Source organism: Colletotrichum navitas (assembly GCF_030913465.1).
Source record: "Colletotrichum navitas strain CBS 125086 chromosome Unknown LY79scaffold_229, whole genome shotgun sequence".
In the NCBI taxonomy this organism is placed as follows: Eukaryota; Fungi; Ascomycota; class Sordariomycetes; order Glomerellales; family Glomerellaceae; genus Colletotrichum; species Colletotrichum navitas.
In genome coordinates, this window is record NW_026850775.1 from 14,618 (window position 1) to 30,745 (window position 16,128).

Genomic DNA, 16,128 nt, shown 5'->3' on the forward strand with positions numbered 1-16,128 from the left:
ATTGCAGGGGAAAATCATCAGCACTGATTCGGTGCCCGGTCTGACATGCCACGTCAGTCATTCTATACATCTGAATCTGGTCCCGCACGTTGACCTCCCGATGGAGTATTGTTTATGACCGTGATTCCCTCTAGAAAGTTTTGAATGTTCACCCTGTTTAGGATACTTGATAATAATATTGCATTCTCCATGGCAACACTCTTCACGATTAGCCAAGCGCTGCACTATGGGTGTGCCCTAAGTGTCCTTCTTGGAGTCTCCATCACGGCGTTAATCTGTTCGAGACAGGGTACAGGCACATTGGCACGGCTAGCAATACGGAGTTACACAGCACCAGTCATATCGTCATTTTTTGTTCTCATCTGCACATATTTGGTGGAGGCCGTTCGTGGCATCATTCTATCAGATGCTTTCGACAACCAACATGCTCATCTCGTTCATCTTCTACTCTCCGTACTTGGGTGGTCCTCAGTCCTGTTTAGTCGAGACCTAGAACAACAATCACTGTGGGCTAATTACGGCATATCCTTGTTATTTGAAGTGCCATTGCTGGTCTTGCTGACCCTCGAAAGACCTGGAACGATGTCACCTATCATTTCAATATCTTTCCAATCGATCCGCATCATAGTTGTTTTGCTACTTCCGCTTGGTACCACTTGACGAAGATGACCCGCCCATGACAATGGATCTTCTGAAGAAAGTCGACCATTCCTTTCAGAACAATCCCAAGACGATGGGAGGCAAGCCAATTACGGAATCGAGATGTTCCAAGACGAATCCTCTACAGTGGTCGCCAGCGGAGAGTCCGAAAACAACGATGAAGGCGCTCGCATGAAGCGCCATCGGGCCGAGAAACTTGATGAGAAAGGGGGTTGGTGGGTTTATCTTAAAGACTTCGCCATATTTATTCCATTCTTCGTCCCAAAGAATGACCAAAAGGTTCAGTTCTCCATCCTGCTCTGCCTTCTTAGCGTTGCTGGCAGAAGAACGATGAACATATTGATACCACGCCAACTTGGCATCATCACCGACTTGATTCTGAACAAAAAAAAACCCTCACGGAGCCTTGGCTATATGGCTACTTTTCAGCTTTATCAATGGCCAATCCGGCTTGGGTTTGGTCGAGGGACTAGCCAAGATTCAATCGAGCAGTTTTCCTACCGCCAACTCACCAACGCGGCTTTCAACCACGTCATGAGCCTCCCAATGGAATTCCACGCCGAGAAAGATTCAGCTGATGTTATGACGGCCATCCATCAGGGGGATTCACTCAGAACCTTACTAGAATTTGGAGTCATGAACTTTCTTCCCACGACAGTAGACATGGTCATAGCACTTGGGTTCCTCTACTGGAAGTTCAACGCATACGTCTCTTTGACCATGCTAACAGCATCCGTGGCATTCGTCACGCTAGAAATTCTTACTTCAAACCTCAATATGGCGAACCGCCGTGCATCTAGTCAGGCTGAAAGAGAAGAGGCACGAACTATGTATGCACCAGGCTATCCAAGGATGGCAGACTCTCTCATATTTCAACATGTTTGGCTTCGAGAAACGTCGATTCAGCCAAGCTATGAACATGCAACTAGCCGCCACCCGCAAATATGAAGTTTGGAGCGCTTTCATTCGAGCACTCCTTGAAACGACGTTTCCTATAGCCTTCTTCATCCTGGCAAGTCTTGTGCTCTATGAAATTTCTCAGGAGAGAGCCTCGACTGGCGGTTTTGTATTGCTGTTGTCATATTGGAGTCTTCTGGTTTATCCTCTCAAGTTTGTTTCCTACTATTATCGGTACTTGATGAGGAACCTGGTCAACGCGGAACGCCTCATCGAGTTGTTACAAACCAAGCCGACCATTGTTGAGAAAGAGAACGCTACGGTCCTGAGTGATACAAAAGGCCATGTTGCTTTCGCGGATGTTGAGTTTTCGTACGACCCAAGGCGACCAACGATCCACCACCTTAACATCTCTGCCGTCCCGGGAGAAACTATTGCCGTGATTGGAGAGACTGGCGCAGGGAAGTCGACGATCATGAAAGTTCTTTTGCGCTTCTACGACGTCAGATCGGGAAGGATAACGATCGATGGCCACGATCTCCGTGACATCACTATGAATTCTTTTCAGGAGATTCTCGGCGTTGTCCCTCAAGACCCATTGCTTTTCAACGCGTCTATGATGGAGAACGTGCGCTATGCACGGCTTTCAGCGACAGCGAGGAGATTTTCGACGCCTGCCGGGCTGCCGCGATCCATGAAAAAATTCTCAAGTTCGCCGATGGCTATGAGGGCAAGGTTGGCGAGCAAATAATGAAGCTATCTGGCGGAGAGGTCCAGCGACTAGCCATCGCGCGCGTATTTCAAAAGAACCCTCCGATTCTCGTTCTGGATGAGGCCACGAGCGCAGTTGATACCAAACAGAAGCAAGCATCCAATATGCCTTAGATGTCTTGAAGAGTGGACGGACGACATTTATCATTGCACATAGACTATCAACAGTCGTTAATGCAGACAAGATAATGGTGATTCACGAGAGAAGGGTAGCCGAGAGCGGCACGCATTTTGAATTGCTGACAAGGAGAGGGATTTAAGAGGACTTGTGGAGAAGACAAATTGGCGGTGCATCATCGAGGTAGATGGTTCGAGTCCAAGCTATATTTGATCTTCAATTAAAGTACATAATTCATACAGTAAACTGTTTTGAAATGAGGAATTATTATTATGACCAAGACGCAACCCCTGGTGATCAGTCAGTGATGTAGGGGATTTCTACCACGAGTCTGGCAACTTGTCATTCGGTAAAGAGGAATTCTCAGGCTTTCAGCCCCATTTGGTTGGTGTCGTATCCATTTGCTTCGAGGTACTTCTTGAATCGCACGTCCTCGTCTTCCAGATGCTTCGGGGCCTATATAAACCATTAGTTTGAAAACTCCTATGTAATCATCGAGAGGAGAACTTGCGTCAGGAATAAGGAACCAAACACAAACGGTGCCAACCACAGAGATGCCGCTGCCGATAAGGAAGATTGTCTGTTGCCCCTTCAACTTGTCGTCAAAGTCCGCCAGCGCCGCGCTGAGCGCCGTGGTACCGACCGCGGCACCGACCTTCCCAATGGCTGCCGCGAAGCCGAGGAAGTGTCCTCTGAGAGGCGTAGGGAAAGACTCGCTTGACACAAGAAAGTTGCAATCGCCGGGTCCAACGGACAGGAAAGTCTGGAAAAGACCATACAGAGTAACGAACAGTGGGAAGACGTTGTTGAGCTGGATCATGCTGCCACCGATGGCGAACCCAAAGACACAAACGATGCTCCACCCGAGAGTGTAAGTCTAGCGGCGTCCAATACGGTCCATCAGAAGGGCGCCGATGAAAGCGCCCGGAAGAGCGAATGCGTTGATCAGAGCTGACCACCCGATAGACTCGATCATGGTCTGCTTAGAAGAGAAGCCGGATACAAGCGTAGGTGCAAGCAGGTTGAAAGGGTAGACGACGGCATCATAGAGGAACCACGCGCTACAGCAGCCAAGGAGCGGTTTCCAGTAAAACTTTATTGCCAGCCAGTAAGGGACGTTCATCTGGATAGCATGCTTCTGATACTGCTGCGAGTCGACTGGCCTCATTCGGAAGAAGAAGATTACCAAGGGTAACTGTCGGAGTGTTAGTGCCCGGTTGGATACCAATGGAATATTTAACTCACAAAGATGCCGATTCCAAAGCATATGCGCCATATTCCATCACGGGGCTCGCCATTATACGCCGCAATGACGATCAAGGAGACAATGCTAGATCCAACAAATCCAGAAATGATAGCGGCATTGGTAGAGACGGCAACCAGCATACCGCGCCGCCTTCTCATTTCTTCGGTACTGTCGGCGCATTCCAAAGCTTGAGAAGTGCAAAAGGTGTATTCACCGCCCTGTAAATAGTTAGCTTCGAGAAACCTTCACCTGAGAGCAAGATTTTGTCGTCCACTTACCAGCACCAACACCAGCAATACCACGGCCAATAACCATCATCCAAAACATGCCTTCAACGGTGACTCCGTGCGCTACCGTTGCAATCACAATACCCTGATTCTTTGTTAGCAAGTTTGGACTTTAGTGTTGGCCACGGACTTTCAATACTGACCAAGACGAGAAAGAGGGTAGTCAGGATGATGCCTACTCTGCGGCCAAATTTGTCGATGCAGAGCCCGAAAAGCAGCATACCAAATATGTCACCAATCAAGATTGAGTTGGACAGTCTAGTCTTAACGTCGCTCGTCATTTGTTTCGGGTAACTAAAGAGGATTTTAGTTAAATTCTTTTCATGAGCGATCAGGAACCATTGTGTCGGACTTACAGCTTCGTCAGAACAGTGTTCATGTATCCGATGATCTGGATGTTGTAACCGTCCGAAAATAGAGCGACGCCCTGAATGAGGACATCAAGCTTTCCCGCAGTTCTTACCGGAGATCCTGGCTCCTGAGATGAAACGTCATCTCACTCTGTAGACAAAATCCCGACATCATTCTTAACTGCGTCGTCGGCAATATCGGAAGCTGGTTCTGCTTGAGGAATGGACTCCATGGTGAAGTTTTGTAGTACGACGAGTCTAAGACCACAGCGGAAAATGGGCAGCTCTTGAGCAGGTTATATGATTAGGGTGCATCCTCTCTTTGCGGGACTAGCAAGTATCTGTAGGGTGGTTGGTTGGCATGGACCGGGCAGTCATCTGCAGCCAACACGTCGAGAAATTTACTGTACCAAGTCCACAGGACGCATGCAATAGCGATGGGAGCAGACCCTCATCATTCTCCGCCAGATTGGCCAGAACCGGCAGTCATTTCCACTCCTGTTTGGAATAATTGCATGGGTCTATAGGATAGTTGGCACACATCTCGACCATTCCTTTTGGCAATTGAGACACGTGCTCGTAAGCAGGGACATCATCAACGGGTAGAGGTCTAGGTCGAGTTTCGCGGAACATGACCGAAGTACGGGCTTGGCCGGTAAAGAATCCCGGAGGATCGCGTTATGGTTCACGGAAGCTTTTGTACGTTGACATATCCGTTGGAGTCCCGCGAGGATAAACCATTATCTACCCTTGGGGCCCGGGCTTCGGCACATCTCGCTTGGTTCCCGGTGAATCTCCGCCTTCGGAGGAGACTGTTATCAATCGGTCGCCCACGTGGGGGAATACGGTCATGTCGGACGTCGATCGGGGTCAGGTTCCGTCCCAGAACCCACTTTTGGTTTTGAATAGGTCTGCATCGCGGTTGATTCTCCTCGCATCCCTCATCGTCGGAGTTAGGGCCGAAGTTTTCACTGCCTAGATAACGTCGGTGGAGCCTAGATGGGGGGGGGGGGGAAGATTGAGAAAAAAATCTAAACGACGACTCGAAGTCTTGGAGAGTTTGCATGTGCCCGAACCATTGGAGGCTTCTCGAATATGTTGTGTTGCTGTTTTTGAGCCTCAAATCCATCCGGCACAAGTGGCCATGTCTGTCCGGTTCTCGGAGTGAAGCAGCAATTCAGACCTCATGCCGCTATAGCATTGCCTCAAGTACCAACCATCTTCTTTCCTAATGCCGTGTCATAAAGTCTTCTAACATGGCGCTTCATGGCATCTTGGATGCCATTTTGGCGGTTGCAACTCTAACTCTGAGGGCCACCGCCATACTGTTTACCAGATTCGTAAGTCTCGTAGTCGGGCAGATTCCCATTGTTTCCTGACCTTTCATTAGCACCCTCTTGGAAGGCGGTATTTGGACCGTATCTATGGAAACGCAGCGTTGTACTTGTCCTGCCTCTTTGTAAAAGCTATTCTGCCATCAGAATCCACCGTGTTGTCGAAGAAACATCGTCACGCTTTACTGCTACTTTTTGGTTGGACTGAACGAGCTTCACCGATCGCAAGCTTCATTACCGTTGTTCTAAACTTCCTGTCACTGGTCTCTGTGTGGGACTTCCTCTACAGGGGACATTTGCTTCATCAAAGCATCGACCTGTCGTTCTCCCGAGTTGGATATGTCGACGAAACCACGGCAAGAATCGTCGCACGCCACAGCAGCTCTTCTATCACTTACGTTGAGATCTCATGGAGCCCTTCTGGGTCTCGGAAAGCCCAGATGAAATCGCAGATAATTCCTCTCGATGCCCCGAGCGACTTTGTGGGAACATTTCTGCTTGATGGCCTGCATCCAGGCACGCAATACACCTACACCACCAACGTCAGCCACTCAGGGACTTTCAAAACCGCGGAAGCATCACCAAAGCATTGGAGTCTCATCTCAACCAGCTGCATCAAGCCATTTAATCCATACAATCCTCTGAGCCATGGTCTGCAGATCAGGGGCTTAGAGCATCTTGATCAGTACCTCTTGGCAAACCCGGTCGATATGATGCTTTTTCTCGGTGACTTTATCTACATCGACCTGCCGGTAGCTCTTGGTTGGACGCCGAAGCATTACACCAATGCATACCGGCAAGTATACGCCTCACCAAGATGGTCGCCTGCACTGCGTTCTTTACCATGGCCGCACGTCTATGACGACCACGAGATCATTAACGATTGGGCTGAAAACGAGACGGGCCTGTACCAGTTTGCAATGAAACCATTTTGGGCTTACCATGGACATGCCAACCCTCCTTCCCGATATGGAGCGGGCGCTACATAATACACATTTCGACGAGGACACATTTCATTTTTCGTCCTGGACACGCGACGCTATCGGTCTTCCGAGTCCTTGGAAGACGGCCCCAAAAAGACTATGCTTGGCAGCGCCCAGCTTGCCAACCTACAAAAGTGGCTTGAGACTGAGAAGTCTTGGAAGGTAGTCGTGAGCAGTGTGCCCTTTACACGGAATTGGAGGGGTCCAGATGCGGCCGACAGCTGGTCTGGATACCTGTGGAAGCGAGACATTGTCTTGGACATGATGAGACAGACGGACGGAGTTATTATTCTTAGCGGGGTGAGTGTCTCTGATTTATTGAAATTGATGAGATACATATTGGCAGCTAGTAATCAAGTTTCTTTTAAGGACCGCCATGAACATGCTACAACAGTCTTTCCGCCGCCCAATGACAAGGGTGGAAAGTCGATCATCGAATTTTCCACATCTCCCTTGAATCAGTTCTTTGAGCCATTCGATAGGTTTCACCGGCAGATCGAGGAAACAGACGTGTCTGTCTATTCTCATCCATGGGGGCATTCGAAGTTTGGAAAGAGCTCGTTCGATACTGCAACGCCCAATCATTTGAGGGTGGAATACGATCTCATTGTTGATGGCAACAAGGTCTGGAATTACCTGTGGGATTACGAGAGGTAGCATAATCCGCTTGCTAGTAGCGAGGAACCGAACAATACATCAGTCTGATTGGAGTGCTTCGCGCTGGGCAAACATCCACATGAAGCGAAATGGCATTCAACTTGAACAAGTGTTGGAAGTTTTCCAAGTTTTACGTTGATGTGCCAAATCACTAGCTTGTTTGCCACGTGAACCATGGTCTGTTCAGACTCTCGGGTCTTCCACTATGCCCGCCCTCTTTTTCCATTTCCTGAGTAAATTGAAACCAGATCCAAACACGCCATACTGCCATCTCCACCCCCCCCAGAACTCCTTATCGCTATTCCCTAGTTTGCATGTCTCAAGACATGCCGGATTTGAAGTTGAATAGTATAATGGCGCAACCGGGTGATGCCAGATGCTTCACCGTCCGACTCCAAGCCGCGTGTGACCAACGGTCGACTTGTCCTTAGTCAGTTGCAGGTTGCTGAATGCCGCGGTTAACGTTGATGTAGGTTAAACCGTTAAACCACAGGTTGCAGGATGTCGGCTGCGGGTTTGTAGTCGACCTCGTCACGTTCGATGTTGCCATGAACACCAGCTCTTGCGTTCATGTTGTACTCGTGGCGGATGATGTTGTTCACGGGAGTGACTGCTGCTTGCGTAGCTCCGAACAGGGTCGCGGCAATGGCGTAGGCGATTGTTGCCTTCATTTTGTGCATGTAACGAATTGGTTGTATGTGTAGATGGTCTCTCCGTCGCGGGGTATAAGCGCTATGGTTGTTCGAGATCAACTCGAAGATTGCGGGATGATAGAATTGAAGGCCCGATGTCACGAACACAAGGAGCAAAACAGTTTGCAAGATGGTGCTTGAGGGGTCGGCGGGACTTAAGAAGAGCGCGCGGCGCGGCGGCAGATCAGCGCATTGTGAGATTAGACGTTTTCAGTCAACGATCAAACCTTGGTTGTCTTGGAGTGGAGCCAATGCGTATGTGAGATTCGGATCATCGGACGGTTGGCGCAGGGGAGCTGGTTATGGGATCGCCGACACAGACTCGCTACCTCTCCAAAGGGAAATTTGCAGCGAAACAGCCCTGCAGTCAAGTGTTTATTTTTTCTCCTCTCCCTGCCTCCAAACGTGTACCTGAGCCCGCGCGGGGTTTCGGGGAGCGGGCAGAGTGAATGTGCAGGCTTATCGCGATGCTCAGGGGATGGCGTGACGTGACTCTGGTTCATTTGACTCCAGATTGAGGCCATTGTTTCAAGTAGGTCAACATGCACGCAGCTACTGATGTAGAAAGAACATGGGTTTCTCGGCCGATGTAACACAATGTAACCCACCCGTTCCGTCTAAATCCTCTTCGTCAGCCAACTGCCATGCGAAATCCAAGTTCCTGGAGAACCTACTTTATTTGGATCAACAAAAGAGACCAATGACCTGCCCGTCTGGTCGAATTATGTCATTCTTGATCTTCACGAAGGGGGGCAGGCCGGGTGGTCGAGCTCAGCAGGCTAGCGGATGCTTACTACATATTTGACAAATCAATTACAAAGGAAACAAATCTCAGCAGTTTTCTGATTGTTGTAAGTTGCACCAGGCGCAGATAAGATAGCACACACTACACACACATGTTTAATTAGAGGTAAGTGCTAGCTAGAGAAGCAAATATAAATAAACCTAGACACCTACGCCTACCTACTTATATAAAAGACCTTAGACTTAATTAAGAAAATCATTATTATTAGTTATTAACTATAACCTATTATAAATTAAAAAAAGCTAATTTATAGAACTAAATAAAAATTAAAGGCTTAAGTGCCTAATATTATAGGTATCTTAAGATAAATAGTTTTCTTAGGATGTTTATTAGTTAGTATTAGTGTATTTAGAAAATATAAAATACAAAAATATAAATATATATATTTATATTTTTATATTTTGTATTCTTCTTATAAGAATATAAATAAAATATAAATATATATATTTATATTTATATTTTATTATAAAAATACATAATATTTAGGTAAATTATATCAAATATAAAGAAATTATACTTAGATAGGTTACTACTTACTATATATAGAACTAGTGTATTTTCTTAAAAATAGTACTAGTTAACTAGTATATAAAGAAAATACTTTTATATATTTTAAAATAATTCTTTATTAAATATATAGTATTATTAATTATAAAACAGTACTAAAATAATAAATAAATACTATAAGATTAATACTAATAGTAGTAAAATACTATAGTTTAGTATATAAAGTATATCGTATATATTACTTACTAAAGCTTTAAATAAAATACTAAAATATAATATAGAATAGTAATAAATAGTATAAAAAATTTAGATATAAAAATAAACCCTAAAATAAAGTCTAAACCTAAACCTTAACCCTAAGTATAATTTAATTTTAAGAAATATAAGATTATATATTATAAGAGGTTAGTACTACCTTTTAATAGGTGTATAGTAACTTAATAGAATTAATCTAGACTAAGGAGGGAAGGTTATTTACACTAGTGTATACGTTGTATATATAAGGTTAAATAGGGGCACTAACTATATGCTAACTAAGCGTACTCCCTTTACTAGCTTATATATTATAGTAAGTAAAGCCTTACTACACTTACTGTAGCTTTAGCCTATAATATATACCCCCTCTTTACTAGTAGTTAGAAGAATAAGGCTTCTAAGGCCCTACTAGCCCTCTGTTATATATAATTATAGAAATCTAACCTATAGTTATTACTTACTATAGACTACTTACTGTTTTCCTTTTTTCTTCTTCTTCTCTAGGCCTTTTTATTAATATTATAAGTATTCTTTTTACTATTATATATTATTATTATAAAGTAATTATTTTACTAATATAGTTTTTATTAATTAAAGATAATTAAAATAGAAGATACTAGTAAGTTATCTTTATAAGTATATATATATATAGACCTACTATTAATTTATTACTAACTTATTATATTATAGCCTTTTACTTTTAGCTAGAGCTTTTTATCTAAGAGTAAAAAGTAGTTTATCTCTAAGACCTTATTATTACTATTAACCTTAAGTATACCCCTTTTATACTAGTCTATAAGTCTAGCTTATACTTATATTATAATAAATTTATAGCTAATATTAAGATAGTTCTTTTCCTTTATACTACTTATAGTAAAAAAGGTTTACCTTTTAGTAAGTACTATTTAGTGTTCTTTTTACTAGTTATATACTAACTACTTAGTAAAAGACCTTATAGTACTTTATTATACTAAGAATATAGTGTTTAGTAGTACTTACTATACTTCTTATATATTAAGTAACTAACTTTACTTAGAGAATATAACTTCTTTATTTCTTATATTTATTACTTTTTTTATATACTAATCTTTTCTCTTAAATACTTATTACTTTAATAAGCCTTTATAAGGCTATAAATACTACTATTACTACTATTACTAATAGTCTTATAAAAGACTTAGCCTTTTAAGGTATTTATACTACTACTACTAAGGCCTAGTTAGTCTTTATATATACTAAGTAATAGGCTACTTATATAGCTTAAAAAAGCACTAAGAGTATACACTTATATAAGTAAACTAAATTAAAGTATAGCCTAATATACTTATAGTATAGCCTATAGCTATACTTTTTTTCTTTATACTAGCTACTACTACTACTACTACTACTACTACTAATATAGTTATTTTTTTATTTAATAAGCCTAGCCTAGGTAGTTTTATAACTACTTAAGCTAAGTAGTTTATTATAGCCTAAGAAAGTATTACTAGCTCTTTAGCTACTATAAGTACTATATTTTATTATTTTATAAATATAGTACTAATTAGTTACTTGCTAGTATAGTTTATTAACTTTATTTATACCTAAGGCATTTACCTTATATTCTTTAATTTAGGAGACTACTAGTAAGGTAGTCTTCTCTTATACCTTTATAGTACTTTAGTGTCTTTTTACTTTACTATTATTATAGGCTTTATAAAATTCTAGCTTTACTTATTTACTAAGGCTAAATAAAGAATTATTTATCTTATATCTTTTTTATTTTTTTTATATATAGTTTATACTTTTATTATACTTATTAATCTTACTATATTTATTTTTATAGTTATTAAAGGCTATAGTGTCTCTTATTAACTTAATAAGTTCTTAAGTAGGCTTTATATACTTCTCTTAGTATACTAACGCCTATTACTTTCTTGTTTTATATTTCTTATACTACTTAGTGCCTAAGATCTTAGCTACTTACTATTTTTTTCCTTTTTCTTTAATAACTAGTAGAGGTTATATATTAGTAATATACTACTTTAGTAAAAAGTTATTATCTATATAGTATAGTAAGTTAATATAGAAATAGTTATAGATATTACTTAGTATATTTAACTTTACTACTAAGAGGGTAATAACCTTAGTAACCTAATACTTATAGTGTAGCTAGTTAAGCTTTTAATTTAGTTAAAAAAAGTAATAGTTTTATATAGATAACTATACTTTATTACTAATATAAAAGTGCTTTACTATACCTCTTTATTTATTTACTAATTCTTATATAACCTCCTAGGTAGCTATAGTAGTAGCCTAGGCTATAGTAGTTATATTAATTATTTACTACACTAGTTATTATATAGTCTCTTTATATAAGTCTATTACTTTAGGTATATTTTCTTTAATTATAATAAAGTTAATATAATACTTATATTCTAGGAAAGATAAGCTTATACTAGTAGTTATAGTAGTATGATTATTAATTAATAGTTATATTACTAGTAACTACTATACCTAATCTTCTTAAAGGTAGCTTATATAAGTATAAAGTATTTATTATAGGACAAGTGCTTTATATAGTAGATAAATAGGTAGAATATAGGATTACCTTATTAGTATATATCTAAGTATATACCTAAGGGTATATATCTTATTACCTATTTCCTTTTATAAAGAGAGGTAACCTTAATAGATAACCTATACTTATACCTAGCTTTTATCCTATATTAATTATTTAGCTTCTTATTATTACTTATCTTATTTTACTACTTTATTATTATATTTTACCTTTATACTATATTACTTTATATTATTTATTATAGCCTTACTTCTTTTATTAAATTTATAATAGCTAATAGGAAGACTATAGTAAGTAGTAGTATAACTATTTTAATCTATACCTTTAAAATATTTTTTTACTAAAATATAATAAAGATAGCCTTTTACCTTAATAAAATTAGCTTTTAGAAATAGTATACTAAGGCTAGTATAACTAGGCTAAATTACTAATATATAGTATATATATATATAGCTTTAGTAAAATCTAAATTATAAAGTTACTTATTCTCTACTATAAAGCCTTTATAATAATATATATACCTTTATATTTATAGAATTTAATAGTAATAGGCTACTTTATAAAATAATAAACTAGTAAAAAAGGTTTAAACTAGATAGTAGTAATATAATTAATTTATATTAAATAAAATTAAATATCTAGATAGTAAAAAGAATTATTAAGAATATAAGAGAGTATTTAGACCTATATATATAGCTTTATATAAAAGCTATAAATATTTTACTATTTTATACTAACTTATAAACCTCTTAGTTATTAAAAAACCTAGTTATACTAGGAAAATATATAACTAAGTAAGTACTAAATACCTCCTAAAAAATCTCTTTTTAATAAACTAACTTAAATAAAGATATTATAATAAGTAAAGCCTTTACCTAGAGTAAAAATATCTTACTAAATAGTATATTACTAAAGTAAATAAAAGTATAGTAATATTATAGTAATTACTAAAAGGTAAAAACTAGAAATTATAGGCCTACTAGGCTTTTATATTAGCCTACTAGTAAATCTTACTAAAAAAAGTAACCTATTAGTTTATCTTTAATAATACTTATACTTTATACTAGGTTAATTCTTAGCTAGTATAAATAGCTACCTATATAGCCTAGACTTACTAGGTTTTAGCCTATATAGGCCTAGATAGTATAAGACTTTTACTTATCTTATAAAGTATATTAATAACCTTTACTATTAAAGTAAATAATATATATGTTACCTATAGCCTAAGGACTACTAGTAGTATACTTATTCCCCTAAGGGAACTACTTAAGTAAACTACTAAGTACTATTTACCTTCTTATATACTTAATACTATTAGACTTAATAGTTAGATAAGCTTAAGCCTTATAAGGACTACTACCTTTAAGTTAACTAGTAATTAACCTTATATAGTAAAGATAAGTATTAGCCTTAATAATACCTTTTACTATAGGCCTAATACTACTAGTAAATATAAATAAGTTTATAATAGCTTTTTTTATACTATTATAGCCTAGATATAGTAGGCTAAGACTTTATTAGGTTTTATAACTAGCCTAGGTTATATACTAGCCTAGGTTATATATTAGCCTAAATATACTTAATAATAATAGTTAAAATATTCTAGCTAAATATAAACGCTAAATATTACTTACTTAATTTACTTTTATAACTACTATATAATATATTACTATAAGGTAAAGTTATAAATTTAAATAGTTAAGGTAGTATATTTAGATAAACTATCCTTATAGTATTTTAGTTAAATAGTTTAGTAATATCTTTATAGTTAAGTATATAACTAGTAATAATTTTAACTTATAAATAAAGAATAATACTAGCTAAAGTAATAAAGCTAGTTAGATATTACTAGATATCTTAAAGAATAATTTAGCCTATTTTATTAATATAAAGAAGTAGTTTAAGGAGAACTACTTTACTATTAAAAAAGTTAATAAGTAAAATAATATTTATACTTTTACTTAATCTTACTTTAAATATACTAAAGTATAAGGTAACTAAACCTAGTGCTAATAGCTAATAAGGTTCTATAATAACTTTACTTTTTAACTTTAGTAATTCTTTTATAAACCTAGGAAATATAACTCCTTAGATATATATATTATACTTATAAAAGAATAATACTAAGTACTATAAGATATAGTACTTAGATTATATTATAACCTAGTATATATTAATAATACTACTAACTAGAATAATATAGTTAATAATATAGTACTATAAGGAAGTACACTAGAATATATAAGATCTAATATAGATACTTATAAGGACCTTTATATAGTAGACCCCTTTAATATAGAGAAAAAAGATACTACTTTATAAGGATCTTATAATAATAATAATAGGCACTTAAGAAACTACTACCTATATAATAATAGTCCTTAAGGAACCTATAGAGAATACTAGAAGTATAGTAACTATTAATAAAACACTAAAGACTAATATAACTACTAAAATAACTTAGACTACTATAAGTATAACTAGTAGCCTTAGTAAAAAAATAAATAAAAAAGTAGTTAAAAATAATAAGTAAAATATACTTACTAATTTAATAAAAAAATAAAGTTTAATTTATCTAAGAATATAATAAAGATATAAATACTTATATTAATAAGCTTATTAAAGATAAGTATATACTTAAAGAAATAAAAGAATTTCCCTTAATCCTAAGTAGTAATATAAACTTTATCTTAATACTAAAAGACCTAGGACTATAAGTAATAAAGAAGATAAAGATAGTTACTAAAGATCTTAAAGACCCTAAGGACCTATACTTTTAATAAGATAAGGTTAAAAGGTACCTTAAGTAAGTTATTAAGGTATATAAAGAAGAAAAGCCTAAGGAGGTCTTAAATAATAAGCTAACTACTAATAATAATATAAATTTTACTTTTAAACTAGTAAAGTTATTAAGGCTATTATAAAACCTAATAAAAAAAGAAGTTACTATAAGTATACTTATCTTTAAATTAAAGTATAAGTAAATAAGGACTTAGAGGACTACTTAGTATATATTAACACTAGTATATTAGTAATTTTTACTAAATATAACTAAGTAAAAAGGTTTATAAAGAACCTAAGATTCTTTATTACTAAACTATATAAAGTAAAAGCTATAAGATTATTATTTATATTAATAAAGAATATTACCTTTAATATATACTTTATTAGAATAGTAAAAGGCACTAAGATAAAGGTCTATATAATAATTATAGTAAGAGTAGTTAAAAAACTTCTAGCTTACTTACTACTTAGTATACCTTTTTATAATAACTATAGTATAGACTTAGATATAAGGCTTATAAGAAGATATAACCTTAACCTTAACCTTTATTATAATATTACTATAAGGGATATAAAAATATATATATATAAGGATATTATAGTTACCTATATAGAGATATACTCTATATATAACCTAATAGACCTATATAGACCTATTAAGAGTTACTCTCTTAGAAGTGCTTTACCTCTAAGAGTATTAACGTATTAATAAGGTTAATAAGGTCAAGGTTAAGGCAATAATACAATATAGCCTAGGGTATAGCCTAGGGTACTTTAAACAAGGTTACCTAACTTAGACAAATCAAGTAAAACTAGATCTAGTGAATCTATAATAAGCCAAAGGTTTTAGAACTACTAACAACTATATAACTATAACTATTATAAAAGGTTAATATATATATAATATAGGGTTAATATATACTATTATAGAAGGATCTAGTAAGTGTTATTTATTATATATAGAAGAGAAGAAACTACTAGAAGTAGTTTTATTCTCTAAGTCTTTTAATAATAATAAATATATATATACCCTTCTATCTGCTAATTTCCTTATCTCTTCTCCTATCTACCTAACCTTTCTTATTTATAGTAGTAAATTTTAATAAAGAATAAGTAAAGCTTAGGTTAGCCTATAATATAATAATCTTAGTAATAGTAGAGAATTACTTCCTTATTATAAGGAAAGTTATAGTATAATTATTAGTTTTTACTAGTTAATTAA

General features: G+C 36.7%; 4 protein-coding genes across 4 annotated transcripts; 2 read left to right on the forward strand and 2 right to left on the reverse strand.

The window, feature by feature from the left end:
* The first annotated feature begins 165 nt into the window (after nucleotides 1-165).
* On the forward strand, nucleotides 166-2,605 carry LY79DRAFT_654390 (ABC transporter). The gene is given in 8 exon segments (XM_060562646.1): nucleotides 166-230; nucleotides 243-289; nucleotides 314-649; nucleotides 698-1,459; nucleotides 1,473-1,598; nucleotides 1,659-2,185; nucleotides 2,221-2,403; nucleotides 2,454-2,605. 8 exon segments carry the CDS (start codon nucleotides 190-192, stop codon nucleotides 2,586-2,588), a joined length of 2,157 nt encoding a protein of 718 aa, XP_060406865.1. The 5' UTR covers nucleotides 166-189; the 3' UTR covers nucleotides 2,589-2,605.
* Nucleotides 2,606-2,633: 28 nt separating this feature from the next.
* Nucleotides 2,634-4,562, reverse strand: LY79DRAFT_684829 (major facilitator superfamily domain-containing protein; the record flags this gene model as incomplete). Its single annotated transcript, XM_060564633.1, has 8 exons — nucleotides 2,634-2,902; nucleotides 2,958-3,303; nucleotides 3,403-3,641; nucleotides 3,692-3,924; nucleotides 3,971-4,064; nucleotides 4,123-4,273; nucleotides 4,336-4,457; nucleotides 4,500-4,562. The coding sequence occupies 8 exons, from the start codon at nucleotides 4,560-4,562 to the stop codon at nucleotides 2,810-2,812; spliced, it is 1,341 nt and encodes a 446-aa protein (XP_060406866.1). The 3' UTR covers nucleotides 2,634-2,809.
* Nucleotides 4,563-6,103: 1,541 nt separating this feature from the next.
* On the forward strand, nucleotides 6,104-7,632 carry LY79DRAFT_684842 (PhoD-like phosphatase-domain-containing protein; the record flags this gene model as incomplete). The annotated part of the gene is made up of 3 exons (XM_060564634.1): nucleotides 6,104-6,497; nucleotides 6,669-6,946; nucleotides 7,016-7,632. 3 exons carry the CDS (start codon nucleotides 6,104-6,106, stop codon nucleotides 7,301-7,303), a joined length of 960 nt encoding a protein of 319 aa, XP_060406867.1. The 3' UTR covers nucleotides 7,304-7,632.
* On the reverse strand, nucleotides 7,222-7,974 carry LY79DRAFT_620318 (uncharacterized protein; the record flags this gene model as incomplete). The annotated part of the gene is made up of 2 exons (XM_060562050.1): nucleotides 7,222-7,723; nucleotides 7,795-7,974. 2 exons carry the CDS (start codon nucleotides 7,972-7,974, stop codon nucleotides 7,685-7,687), a joined length of 219 nt encoding a protein of 72 aa, XP_060406868.1. The 3' UTR covers nucleotides 7,222-7,684.
* Nucleotides 7,975-16,128: the final 8,154 nt, after the last annotated feature.